General features: G+C 43.0%; 1 protein-coding gene across 12 annotated transcripts in view; it reads right to left on the reverse strand.

Moving 5' to 3' along the window:
- PTPRF (protein tyrosine phosphatase receptor type F) overlaps positions 1 to 12,781 on the reverse strand; it is a 295,456-nt gene that overhangs the window by 47,507 nt on the left and 235,168 nt on the right. For all 12 annotated transcript variants that reach the window (XM_089663763.1, XM_089663762.1, XM_089663761.1 and 9 more), the window contains 5 exons: positions 10,911 to 11,028; positions 8,357 to 8,935; positions 7,631 to 7,728; positions 2,940 to 3,193; positions 2,201 to 2,291 (listed from right to left, as the gene is read on the reverse strand). In XM_089663763.1, coding sequence (XP_089519889.1) covers positions 2,201 to 2,291; positions 2,940 to 3,193; positions 7,631 to 7,728; positions 8,357 to 8,935; positions 10,911 to 11,028 — 1,140 coding nt within the window. The remainder of the gene's footprint in view (positions 1 to 2,200; positions 2,292 to 2,939; positions 3,194 to 7,630; positions 7,729 to 8,356; positions 8,936 to 10,910; positions 11,029 to 12,781) is intronic.

Consider the following 12,781-nt stretch of genomic DNA (forward strand, 5'->3'; position numbering starts at 1 on the left):
TTGGCTGTATCATGTTTATTTCCTGTGGTCGTCAGGGCCACCTAGTGGCCATAATGCAATATTTTTCTGATTGGAGTATTTCAGGAAAACGGCCACTAGATGGAGCAGTCGATTACAGGAAACAAGCATATTACCTGTAATACTGCGATTATTGCTGACAGATGCGCAATGCTTGAGATATTTGCACAGTATTTTTTTTGGTTATAAACAGACCCCTATGTGTAGGGATAGGGCTCTTGGGATATGTAGCTCTCCTACAGCAGTTTCTCCTGCAAGAGTTATACAGGCCTGGTAATCACAGTATTTGCCCGGACATGCACTTTAAAGATATATTATTATCATTTGTCCCCGGTAAATAAATGTCCCCCTCCTTTTATGGAATACGTAATGGTTGCAGGGAAGCTCGCATATGTTACTGGGGAAGATTTCTTACCTTCCATCTCGTATGCATTGACCATCGCGTGTGAGTAATGGAATTACAAACATTATTCCTTTCTCCTCTGTGCTTGATGTGCTGACATGTAAGGCCGAAATTGCCTGCAAAACTACAACTTGCCCTGCGCTCTCTTCAAGGTCAGCCTCGCTCCTTTCCTGCCTCTTCTATCATCCTGAGATTACAGTTTATCCCCGAATGTATTATTTATTTACAGAGCAGTGGGATCGGGCTTCATCTTATATCTATGAGCCATCTGTAGATACCACCAAGGTTCAGTGCAGAGGTTGGAAAACCTTGTCTGGCCACTGTTTTTACAGTGATAAGCCAACACTAGAAGGGTCTCGGAGGCTGGCCAACACAGGACCCTGAAGGCAATTGGGCCATACATTCAGCTTTCCACTACTGCCCATGGCCAGCTTCAGAGATGTCCACTTATCAAATTCCAAATCATGTGACCTACCTGAATGGTTGTGATACACACTATATGGCATGGCAAAAAGTTTATGGACCCCTGACCATCCCACCTCTATTTGCTTTCGGGCATCCCATTTCCAAGACATAGTTACAAAGTTATTCTGGTTAAAAAAAATGCAGATGTCCGTCCAGTTCAACCAACCAAGACCTTAGGCATTAATATGGATTTGCAATAGCAACCCCCACACTTCTCTGAAGTTTTGCAGGGTAACTAGGGGAATTTGTGCCCATTTGTAAGGTCGGGTACTGATGCTGGGTGAGAAGACTGCCCATGGCCATGGGCAAATACTTTCCATGGCCAGCTTCAGAGATGTCCACTTACCATATTCCAAATCATGTGACCTACCTGAATGGTTGTGATACACACTATATGGCATGGCCAAACGTTTATGGACCCCTCACCATCCTACCTCTATTTGGTTTTGAGCATCCCATTTCCAAGACATAGTTACCAAGTTAATCTGGTTAAAAAAAAATGCAGAAGGCCGTCCAGTTCAACCAACCAAGACCTTGGCCATTAATATGGATTTGCCCCTCCCCAGTGCAATAGCAACCCCCTCTTCTCTGACGTTTTGCAGGGTAACTATGAGAATTTGTGCCCATTCGTAAGGGTGACCATTTGTGCCCATTGTTGGGTGAGAAGACTTGGTCCACAATTGGCGTCCCGACTCATCCCAACGTTGTTCAGTAGGGTTTAGGTCAGGGCTCTGTGCATGCCACTTGAGGTCCTCCACACCAAACTGGTCAAACCATGTCTTTATGGAGCTGGCTTTGTACACGGGAGCAAAGTCATGCTGGAACAGACTGTTAACAAAACTTGAATGTGCCAAAATTACTTTGTATGGTGGTATTAGTAGCACCCTTCAATGGAAACACCTGAACTCAATTTTTTAGTGGAAGGTCTACATACTGTTGGCCATATATATCCGCACAGTGATTGCAGCTCAGACAGCCTCCCCATAATTCACATGCCTTTTAAATAAAACCTTCAAAGGTCATCTCAGGATCCTCATATCTGCCTCTTGTTGGGTAATGTAAAGACAAAATGTAACTTGTCTAAGTATTTTATCTGGTACACATTAAAGCATTTAATCAGACAGAGAGGAACTGTAGAGGCAGCTGTTACAGAATGCTAAAATTCTCATTAGAGCAAGTCAGAAGCCCTCAAGCTGCACGGCAGAAGGAGGCACAGGTGGGACTAAAGTTCTGCCATTGTCCCATATACAACCATGCACGTGTGTAGATTCTCCTTACGATGGGCGTAGAGGAATAACTGTGTTGTCCACTAACCTGCTCCAGCTCCATCTCCTCCGGGCTCTGCCAGCGAGCGCTCAGACTACCACTGGAACGGTCCAAGGGAACAACCACAATGTAATACCATCTGGAGATACAGGGGAGGACAAGACACCGATCAGTCAGTAGGAAGAACAGATCTCCAAGGTAGCCCCTCACGGGGGAAAGATCATGGCATCAGTTCAATTGAATAGATTTTATCTGATGTTTCATTTATGTAGCGAAATGTTGCAATTTTTTTTTTGTTTCCATGCAATCATTATTTAAGATACATATAAGGCTAAAACTTTTCTTTTTCAGTCTTGGAATGAGTAGGGAGAAACTCTGTCCTTTTTTTTTGGTGTTGTGACCTATTGGAGAGATTGCCCTTCACTTTTTGTCCTGGAAACAAAACAGGATAGGAAAGGAACAAAAAGGAAATTGCTTTCCAAAAATAGGGCATCGCACTAACAACACATATTGATAAAACAATAATTATTTAAATTCATAAAAAAAAAATTGTGAAATGATACAAAACCATCACACATGAGTTATAAGCGCTTATGATACATACGATTAAAAACAATACAAATGCATAGATAGACTAGATGCTAATATATCCCACTGGTCTGTACCGACGCATTTCACAGTCCACAGCTACTTCATCAGGGACATTACGGAAGAATGGTTTTAAGCATTTTTATACATTGACAATATTAATAAACAGGTCCCACTGTGAAAACCAACTGATAGTCACCTGACGGGGGCGCTGGTCTTTACTCTGGGCAGCTCCAGGGTAAATCGTCCTTCCTCCATGTACTTGCTGGCAGAGGATGGCTTGCTCTGCAGGACGTCGGGAGCCGTGCGGATGGACACTCTGTGTTGGAGACCGCCAGCGCTGCTGCCGCGGTTCATGAGTACAAAGGAATACTCTGTGTCTGGCTGGAGGTTATTGATGAGCTTGCGCATTGAGTGACCGTCCACCTCTACGTTCTGGTTGTTGTATAGAATCTGCCAATGGAGAAAAACATAAAGCAACGTAAAAGAAGGTTTTTAGAACATTCCCGAATGGCCAAGTTCTAGGTGTTTATCGGAACAGGATGTTTAAAATGTAGGTATTATTGAGGTAGGTCTTATTTTAATTTTTTTTAGGTCATATAGCGGACTCCCTGTTCTGATGGGATAATGGTCAGCTGTCATCTCCATACCTACTTTTTGCCTATGGTGACAGCCAACAGCCTGTACAGCAAATTGAGGCAAGTGCTGGCCAGTCTTGAGATTCACCTTGCACAGGACAGCGGGCCATCACCTCTGTTTAACCTTTCCTGCCCAGCCTCGATGTTCTTTTAACTTGACTATGATGACCAGAGGGCAGAAGGGTTTCATTGTGATTGGTTGTCACAGTGGTCACATGATTGGGAGCTGATCCCACCAGCTTCTAATTAGTACTAGAGACCAGGAGCTGTCTCCGACAGTTCCGTCACTGTGGTGGTAGCATTCAGGGACTGTACTCTCAGCACAGAAACCTCTGTCATCCATGGATGCATAGGTGCAGCATGTAGGTGTTAACGCCCACCCTCTTTGCTGCCGCACATATGCATTACGTGCAGGGGCAGACTGACCATTCGAGTATTCGGGCACTGCTTGAGAGCCCGGGGTCAGTAGGGGGCCCCATGAGATGCCCCTAGTACCTTTTTCATAGGCTGTTTTGAGTTTGGGCAAGGACACAGGGGCCACATGATCCCCTATTGCCCGGGGGCCCTGTGAGTTGTCAGTCCGCCCCTGCTTCTATCACTTCCTGGGCCTCCTCCTAGCTGGCTTGTCTATATAAGACATGGTCAGTCTGTCCCACTTTGCCTGAGCAACGCCTTGTTGTTGGAGCTCCCATGTGTTACTACTGTGAATCCTTTATAGTCGATCTGTGTCCCGACCCTGGCTACGTTACTGACTGCTTGTTTTCCACCTGTCCTGACCTCGGCTTGCCTACTGGATTCCCTGTGTCTTCTCACATGATTTGGAATTTGATAAGTGGACATCTCTGAAGCTGGCCATGGGCAGTAGTGGAAAGCTGAATGTATGGCCCAATTGCCTTCAGGGTCCTGTGTTGGGTGTGGTTTTAACTGTGGGTGAGGACACAGGGGCCCCATGATCCCCTATTGCCCAGGGGCCCCATGAGATGCCCTTAGTACCTTTCATAGGCTTTTTTTGGGTGTGGTTTTAAGCGTGGGTGAGGACACAGGGGCCCCATGATCCCCTATTGCCCAGGGGCCCCATGAGTTGTCAGTCCTCCCCTGGCCCGGGGTCAGTAGGGGGCACCATGAAATGCCCGTTACCTTTTTATAGGCTTTTTTGGGTGTGCTTTGAGTGTGGGCAAGGACACGGGGGCCCCATGATCCCCTATTGCCCAGGGGGCCCCATGAGTGAAAAGTTGTGAAAAATGAAAGTTAAAAATTATTTAAATTTATATATTTTAGACACATTTAAATAATTTTTCACTTGTTGCTATTGGTCATATATTTTAATATAATTAATATTATATATATTTATCCGTTGGATTTTTGATGACGAGTTGTTTGGTTTAAATATTACGATTATCATTTTTATTCATTTAGTGGAGCGCGGCACATATTTATCTTTTTAATAATCTAGAAGTGGGATTCCTGACTCCCGGAAAATGTTGTTTTTTTGTCTCCTGACCTCATGTCACATGCTATAAAGATTTACAGGGCTTTAATCCGATGATTGGCACGCTCATCCTTGTTTACATTCTCCAGACAACTCTAGGGAACCCCCAAGGTTAACCAGGTTGGCTGAGAGCTGCGTGCAAAGAAACAAACAGAGGGCGCAGGAGCCTAGTGCATTACCTTGTAAAAATGAGATTTATTGAATAAAAAGTAGTAGACTCACAAAAGAATAAAATCACAAAATAGACAGCATGGTCCAATCTCTCTAGGTGGTGGCTGTTGGGGGACTGTAGGCCTCCAAATACTGACGCGTTTCAAGGCAGAACCTCTTCCTCAGAGCCAAGCATTACCAGCTCTTTTCAGAGAGGACACAGGCTGTGAAGACTTGGCTCTGAGGAAGAGGTTCTGCCTCGAAACGCGTCAGTATTTGGATGCCTACAGTCCCCCAATAGCCACCATCTAGGGAGATTGGACCATGCTGTCTTTTTTGGGATGTGCCTTTGATTTTATTCTTTTGTGAGTATACTACGTTTTATTCCATCAATCTCATTTTTAGAAGGTGATGCACTAGGCCCGTGCGCCCTCTGTTTGTTTCTTTGCACACAGCTTCTTTGGATTTCCCCGGTCCGTTGAGGACAGCAAGGCTTGCATTCCCAAAAAGTACTCCACGTGGGGTTACCGACATTGTGGAACTCATCTTCCAGCGCAGGAGTTTCAGCATTCATTTGCTCATGCTTTTTTATTTGGCTGAGAGCTGCCTCTACATCTATCAGGCCCTATCTTTACTTTGCCTTGGGCCCAGCACACTCATTCCTAGACTTGGAGCAGGCAGGTGACCCATGAAGTGGTATTGGGAAACAGGAGAATGGTCTTCCTCTGAATTACAAAACTTGCTGAACAGCATAAATACATTTTTAATTGGCTAACTGACCTCCCAACTTATGGTGCGTACATACCCACATAAAAGAAAAATATATTTGAAATATATTTAAAAAATATTTTTCCCAAATATATTGACATATATTTGAAATACTAAAATTTTGGCCATATTCAATATATTTAAAAATATATTTCAATAAATAAAAAATAAAAAAATAAAAATAGATCTATCTAGTCGTATCCAACCCTTGGCGATTGCATGGACTGTCACTCGTAAGCGACTTCTACTATGAATACTCTTAGCAATTAATTTACAGGGTAGGTTGCCAGGTCTTTCCCAAACCCCCACCATGCAGGAGATCCCGCATGGCCAAGGATGAAACTGGGACAATTTAGACAGGAGCCAATTAACCTACCAGCATGTCTTTGGAGTGTGGGAGGAAACTGGAGTACCTGGCGGAAACCCACACGAACACAGTGAGAACATGCAAACTCCATGCAGGAGGCGCCATGGTTGGGAATCGAACCCATGACCCAATTACTGTAAGGCAGAAGTACTAACCACTAAGCCACTGTGAGATATATATATATACTCTGCACGTTGAAATGCATTTTTTATATATTACAAGATATATGGAAAATATTTTTAAAGATATATATTTTTTTTTTTAAGCATATTCTTCAGATTTTTTTTAACAAAGAAAAAAGTAATTTTAACAATATATTTCAATAAACAAAAAAAAAAATAAAATATATATATATATATACATATATATACATACATATATATATATATATATACTCTGCACGTTGAAATGCATTTTTTATATATTACAAGATATATGGAAAATATTTTTAAAGATATATATATATTTTTTTTTTAAGCATATTCTTCAGATTTTTTTTAACAAAGAAAAAAGTAATTTTAACAATATATTTCAATAAACAAAAAAAAAAATAAAAAATATATATATATATACATATATATACATATATATATATATATATATATATATATATACTCTGCACGTTGAAATGCATTTTTTATATATTACAAGGAAAATATATATGGAAAATATTTTTAAAGATATATATTTTTTTTAAGTATATTCTTCAGATTTTTTTTAACAAAGAAAAAAGTAATTTTAACATATATTTTTACATATATTTGTAAATGCATTCCAAAAATGTAGATTTGTATTTTTAAAGACATACAGTATATTTTTAAATATATTTTTCATATATTTTGCAATAAAAATGCATTTCAACATACAGTATATATATATATATATATATTTTTTTTTTTGTTTATTGAAATATATTTTGAAATATATTGAATATGGCCAAAATTGTAGTATTTCAAATGTATGTCAATATATTGGAGAAGAATATTTTTTAAATATATTTCAAATATATTTTTCTTCCCTATTGGTCCAGTCCGTCTTTCCACAGAACTGGTGGTATGACACCAATGAACATTTAGCGGTCTGTGGTTTTCTGACCACCACTGTAAGAATTTCATTTTTTCCACTGACCCCCAATGTAAGGAGCATTCTTCTCATTGACCCCTGATAAATTCCTTTTAGCAGGGGTTCCCTGAGACCTGAAAATTATTTCTAGGGTTCCTCTGGGGTAAAAAGGTTGAGAAAGGCTGATTTAGATGTTTATCTGGAATTCTAGTTAACAATATGGTGTTGATTTGTACACATGCTCCCTGTGCGGATATTACGGAATCATCCAAGCCACACCAGCAAATCATCTTGGTGGTCAGAGTGAAGTGTAGACAACAACAACGCAATCAACACTCTGCACATCAGCCCAATGTTCTCCTCCGCCACCTCAAGCAGAACCACAATAAAGAGCCGCCCCGTTGATGAACGCTAACCTTGAAAGGCACAGCGGATTTGTACGAGTCGGGGACTTCCCAGCTGAGCAAGACCGATGTTTTCATCACTGCGTTCACCCTAAAATTCTTTGCGAACACTGCCAGGAGAGGGAAAACAAAGAAAACCTCTTCAGGGTATTCAATGAAGTTGTGAGAAGATATGGATTTCTTTTACACATTGTCACAATATCTATAATTTTTGGAGGTATACGATTATATATTATTACATTAATGGTGATTAAAGATTTATTTTAACAGCATTTTGGAGGAAGGTATCTGCTCTGAAAGAGACCTGGAGAGCAGGGAGATCAGAATAAAAGCATATAGTTTGTTTCTTGGCATCATCAAGTTTAGATTTTGCAAGAGCAATGAAGCAAAAATATCTGTGTATGCACAGCCAAAACTTCTACTATAACTATACAAAAAAATACAAATGTGAAGTGCAAAAATATTACCAAAAGCCTACAAGAAAACAAACAAACAAAAAAACAGCAGGGCAAAGGGGGGCCGGATGAGAGTAGTAATCATCTGAAAGAGGACAAGGGCCAAGAAATCCCATATTTTATAAAAGTTGTGGAAAAAACAAGCGAAGGAGGAGGTTCCAAATGCCATACTTTATACACTTACCAATAGCGATTGGTAAAAACTCTCCACAACTTTTATAGAATATTGTCCGCCATGTTTTTACGCCTATAAAAAGTCCCCCTGCCCCTCAAACATCCATACCTTGGTCCACAGGCATTGTGCGTGACTGAATGCTGGGGCTGAGGGGCCCTTGTCCCTTGTTGGTCCTTGCCCTGACCTTAATGTCATAGGTAGTGTCTGGCTTGAGGTTGACCAAAGTGATATGTGTGTCACGGGTGATGTTGTACATATCCTGAGGGCTGTTGATGTCTCGGTACACCACTGTGTAGTTCGTGATCCTTCCGTTCCGTTCTGCCAAGACTGGTGGATCCCAGGACACCTCGGTGGTGGATGTGGTGAGCCCAACAACCTGCAGATTCTGTGGGAACCCACTGGGCACATCCTCTGGCGTGGAGATCTCCTTCTCGTACTCCTCTCCAAAGCCGGCCCGGTTCTTGGCGGATAGTTTGAAGACATACGTGGCGCCCCGGTGCAGTTTGGTCACCGTGTAGTGATGCTCATTCTTTCCAAAGTCCATGGTGATGAACTTCTCCTCATCCACCCGTTTATACTGCAGGCGGTAGCCCTGGATCTCTCCAACCAACTCTCTGGGTGGATGCCACTGAATAAGCGCTGTGTTCTGGGACGTTGTGCCAATCATCATGGTGGGCTTGCCTGGCACTGAAATGATAACATTTATTTTATGAAGGACTCTGAATCAGTTGTATTAAATGAACATGAAACAGTGCTGCCAGTTTGTCTCTTACAAACCCAGGACATCTTACAAAGATTGGTTAAACCTTTGTGGCACTACATATGATTCTTGCTCTAACCAAGAAGGGTTCCTGACCTCCCTGTAGCAGCAGTAGCTCGACCTGGTCAAGCCCACACCCCCAGCTTATGGATTGGGCAATAAAGGAGCTGAAGTACACAGATGAATCATCCTTCTACTCACCTGGAAGGCTGTAGATGGAGTAAGCTTGAGGAAGGAGTGGTGAATCCAGGGGCGGACTGACCATTTGGAAACTCGGGCACTGCCCGGGGTCAGTAGGGGGCCCCAGGAGATGCCCCTGGTTTCTTTTTCATAGGCTTTTTTTAGTTTGGGCAAGGACACAAGGGCCCCATGATCCCCTATTGCCCGGGGGCCCCATGAGTTGTCAGTCCACCCCTGGGTGAATCACTTCGAAATGCACTTAATAATAATTCTTTAGTATGATAAACATTTCAATGAGTGGTTTTTGTAAGAAGCCTGGTGAGCAATTCTGGGACCTAGAAATTTATCTCTCTTCATTGCTGCTTAAGCCGGCCATAGATGGAGCAACTTTCTTTCCTGTAATGGCTTGATTTCCCCATCAACACTGTATTGATTGGGGAGTCCCTTCCGCAGTGCCACTGTGTTCTCCCGGTTGGGGCTTGGGTGGTGGGTGGGTGGAGGGTTGGGAATGTATTGTGTGAAGGGAGCCGTCCCCGATGGGAGAACACAGTGGTTACAGCTAGTGTCTATAATAGTAAAATTGGACAAGCTGTTTGTACCCAAGTTGATTGATCAATCAACTTGGGCACATTCAGCCTGCCCATACATGGTTCGAATCTAAGCTGGTCCCTGCTGAACAGGCCAAGATTCGAACCGTCTGTGGCTGGCTTTACTTCATCGACAGTCCTCTAACTCATCCCACTGTCAGCTCCTTGAACCACATACAATATAAAAGTGCCTCTCAATATATACACAAGCTGAGCATATTTTGCTTCATTTGCTAGTGTCAGGGTTCTGTCCACAGCAGGAGTACTAGGAGACCTGGCACTCCTGCCAGTACCTTGCATGGCCACAGAAGTGCAAGTTGGCGAAAATCTATGCGCATTGGCGCAAACCAGAACACGCATGCGCACCGGTGCATAGTTGCGCACGCATTGGCTCAGTTTGGCACCAGACGACCTTTATAAGGTGGCTCATCACTCCCTCAAATTGCTGGTTGATCTCTGGCTCCCCAGTACCATTGTCCGTGTTCCCTTGCTATCGTGATTTGCTGTTACCGACTCGGCTTGCTCTTGGACCTGTCTTCTCTGCCTGACTCCTGACCTGACCCTGGCTTGGCTAATGGATATTCTCCCCCGCTGCTCTGTGTATGACCCCGGCTATCCATTTGGCTACATCTGCTCCAATCTCCACACCTGGCACTTGACCTTGGCTTTGAAGCGACTATCCTGTGGTCCTCTGTTTCTCTGAACGCTTGCATATCTATCACGGGCGCCACCTGTCTGCAGACTCCATTTCAGTGCATCAGCTGTGCTCCTGGGTATACCTTTAACAAGCACTCCTACAGGTGACCCGTGCTACTTTCGGCCCGACTCCTGCTGTCCCATATCCAGGGGAGTCCGGAACTTAGCCGCAAGGGAAGCCCTCTCTCCATTGGCCTCCAACACCAGGTACATGATAGCTAGCAATAGTATACTCCCTTGTTGTATTTCTTTTAAACATGGGTGACACGTAGCTAAGGGAAATCTGCCCAATGGGGTCAAAGACAGCAAAAAAAAAAAAAGAAACCGTAATATTCTATCTTCCCTCACTCCATTCAAACCTAAAATAAAGAATTCGGAGTGCAGTTGGGCTTAAACACGTAGCTGAGTTCTTACTCACAATACCAGTGATGGTACTTACCGGCCCCTGTCGTGGTCACAACTTTGGGTTTACTCCTGGCGCCGTCTCCCTTTGTGGTATAAGCCGCCACCGTGATGGAATAGGTGGTCTCCGGGGAAAGCCCAGTAATAAGGGCCTCCTGAATGTGGAAAATGAGAGAGCGGTCAAGTTTACTGCCAACACTCCAGCTGCCATTGATGCAGTTCTGCATTTGCACAGGAGGGGGAACTGAAGGAACGTGCTACACATCGCCCCCCTCTGCCTTTCACCAAATAGGCTTTTTTTTTTTTTTTTTCCCGGAGGTTACAGACTGGCTCAGCGAGGATAAGTGGCTCAGTGCGCTGCAAATCACTTATGTTAGGAGGAGACTACAAACATTCCCGGTCTCCGTTGGATCATTATCGATGGAGATGCAGGCAATTCTGCAATGAGTGGACAGTGCAGCCTTTGGAGAACTAACCGGCAATACACCGGGACAAACACAGGCACACTGGAGTACATACTTGTGATTTGGTAATGAAATTAAAAAAAAAATAAAAATCCAAAACCACGACAGAGAGCGAAATGCAATTTGTAGAGCGATAGCAATCATTATGCCCCATGATTATTCAATGAGAATCACATCCCAGCAGACGCAGAGAAGTGGCAGAGCTGATTGATGCTGCTTGCCCGCCCCTGTGCCCTCCGCGCCCCCCCCCCCCTTCAAGCCCTAATTTCCATGCAATACCCGTGACTTTCCAAGCCTGAAATCAAAGCAGGGAGGGACTTGAGAAACCAGAGAAACAGGAGGCAGTGACAGAGGATGGATGGAGAACAGAATGCAGAGAATATCCCATTACTGAACCAATGATTATGGGACGGGAGCGTGGGACTGTCACAGAGGTCTCGTTGTCCTCCCAGTACTGTAGACTGTAATGAGCACGACCCTCAATGATACGGAGGAAATGAAATAATTAAAGTGCTTGTGAGCGACTATGACCCGACTTCACGGTTTGGTCAAAACACAAAACAAGGTGAGCGCATAAAAGAGAAGGAATATTGGATTGTTATCAACACTATCACAAAGTGGACGTATGTGCACATAATTATATAAAAAAACATTTTTTCCACATTTTGCAGTTTTAGAATGTTTTTTGATTATCACGTTTGATTAAAAATTATAATATTTTATTTTATTTTTTGTCATTCTAAGCACTGGTTTAATATTTTGTTATTCATTTATTATTAGAATATTGTAATCATTTATATTCAGATTCTTTGGTTCACATACCACAATTGGGAAGATCAGCGGAGCGCTACACAATTTTATATTATTTTATACACAATTTTATATTATTTTATACACAATTTTATATTATTTTATATCTCGCTTGTATGGATGCTTGCGTTTTCAGTGCATTTTGCAGCTTAGTGTGCTTGTTGGTCCAAGGGGTTTTTTTCATACAATTGAATTATTTCCATTGTTTGCTGTGGATGATTTGGACATTTTGTGGGCATTTTTGTTACAATGCCTTTATAATCCCCTTACCTTTCCTTTTCTCTGAGGTGCCATGCAATGACTAATACCAATGCACGGGTACTCATGCAGCGGGCACTTGGAGAACATGTGAGGCAGCACAATGGCTAAATGGTTAGCACTTCCCCCTGGCAGCACTAGGGTCGTTGGTTCAAATACCAACCACAGCACCACCAGCCTGGAGTTTGCATGTTCTCCCTGTGCCTGCGTGGGTTTCTTCCAGGTCCTCAGGGTTCACCCCAAAGACATGCTGGGAGGTAATTTGGCTCCTGTCTAAATTGGCCCTACTATGTGTATGTATGAATGTGAGTTAGGGACCTTAGATTGTACGCCCCTTGAGGGTTAGGGACCTGAGATTGTACACCCCTTGAGGGTG

Source organism: Staurois parvus, unplaced genomic scaffold (genome assembly GCF_062004578.1).
Source record: "Staurois parvus isolate SC_StPar_1 unplaced genomic scaffold, SC_StPar_1.0 ptg001762l, whole genome shotgun sequence".
In the NCBI taxonomy this organism is placed as follows: Eukaryota; Metazoa; Chordata; class Amphibia; order Anura; family Ranidae; genus Staurois; species Staurois parvus.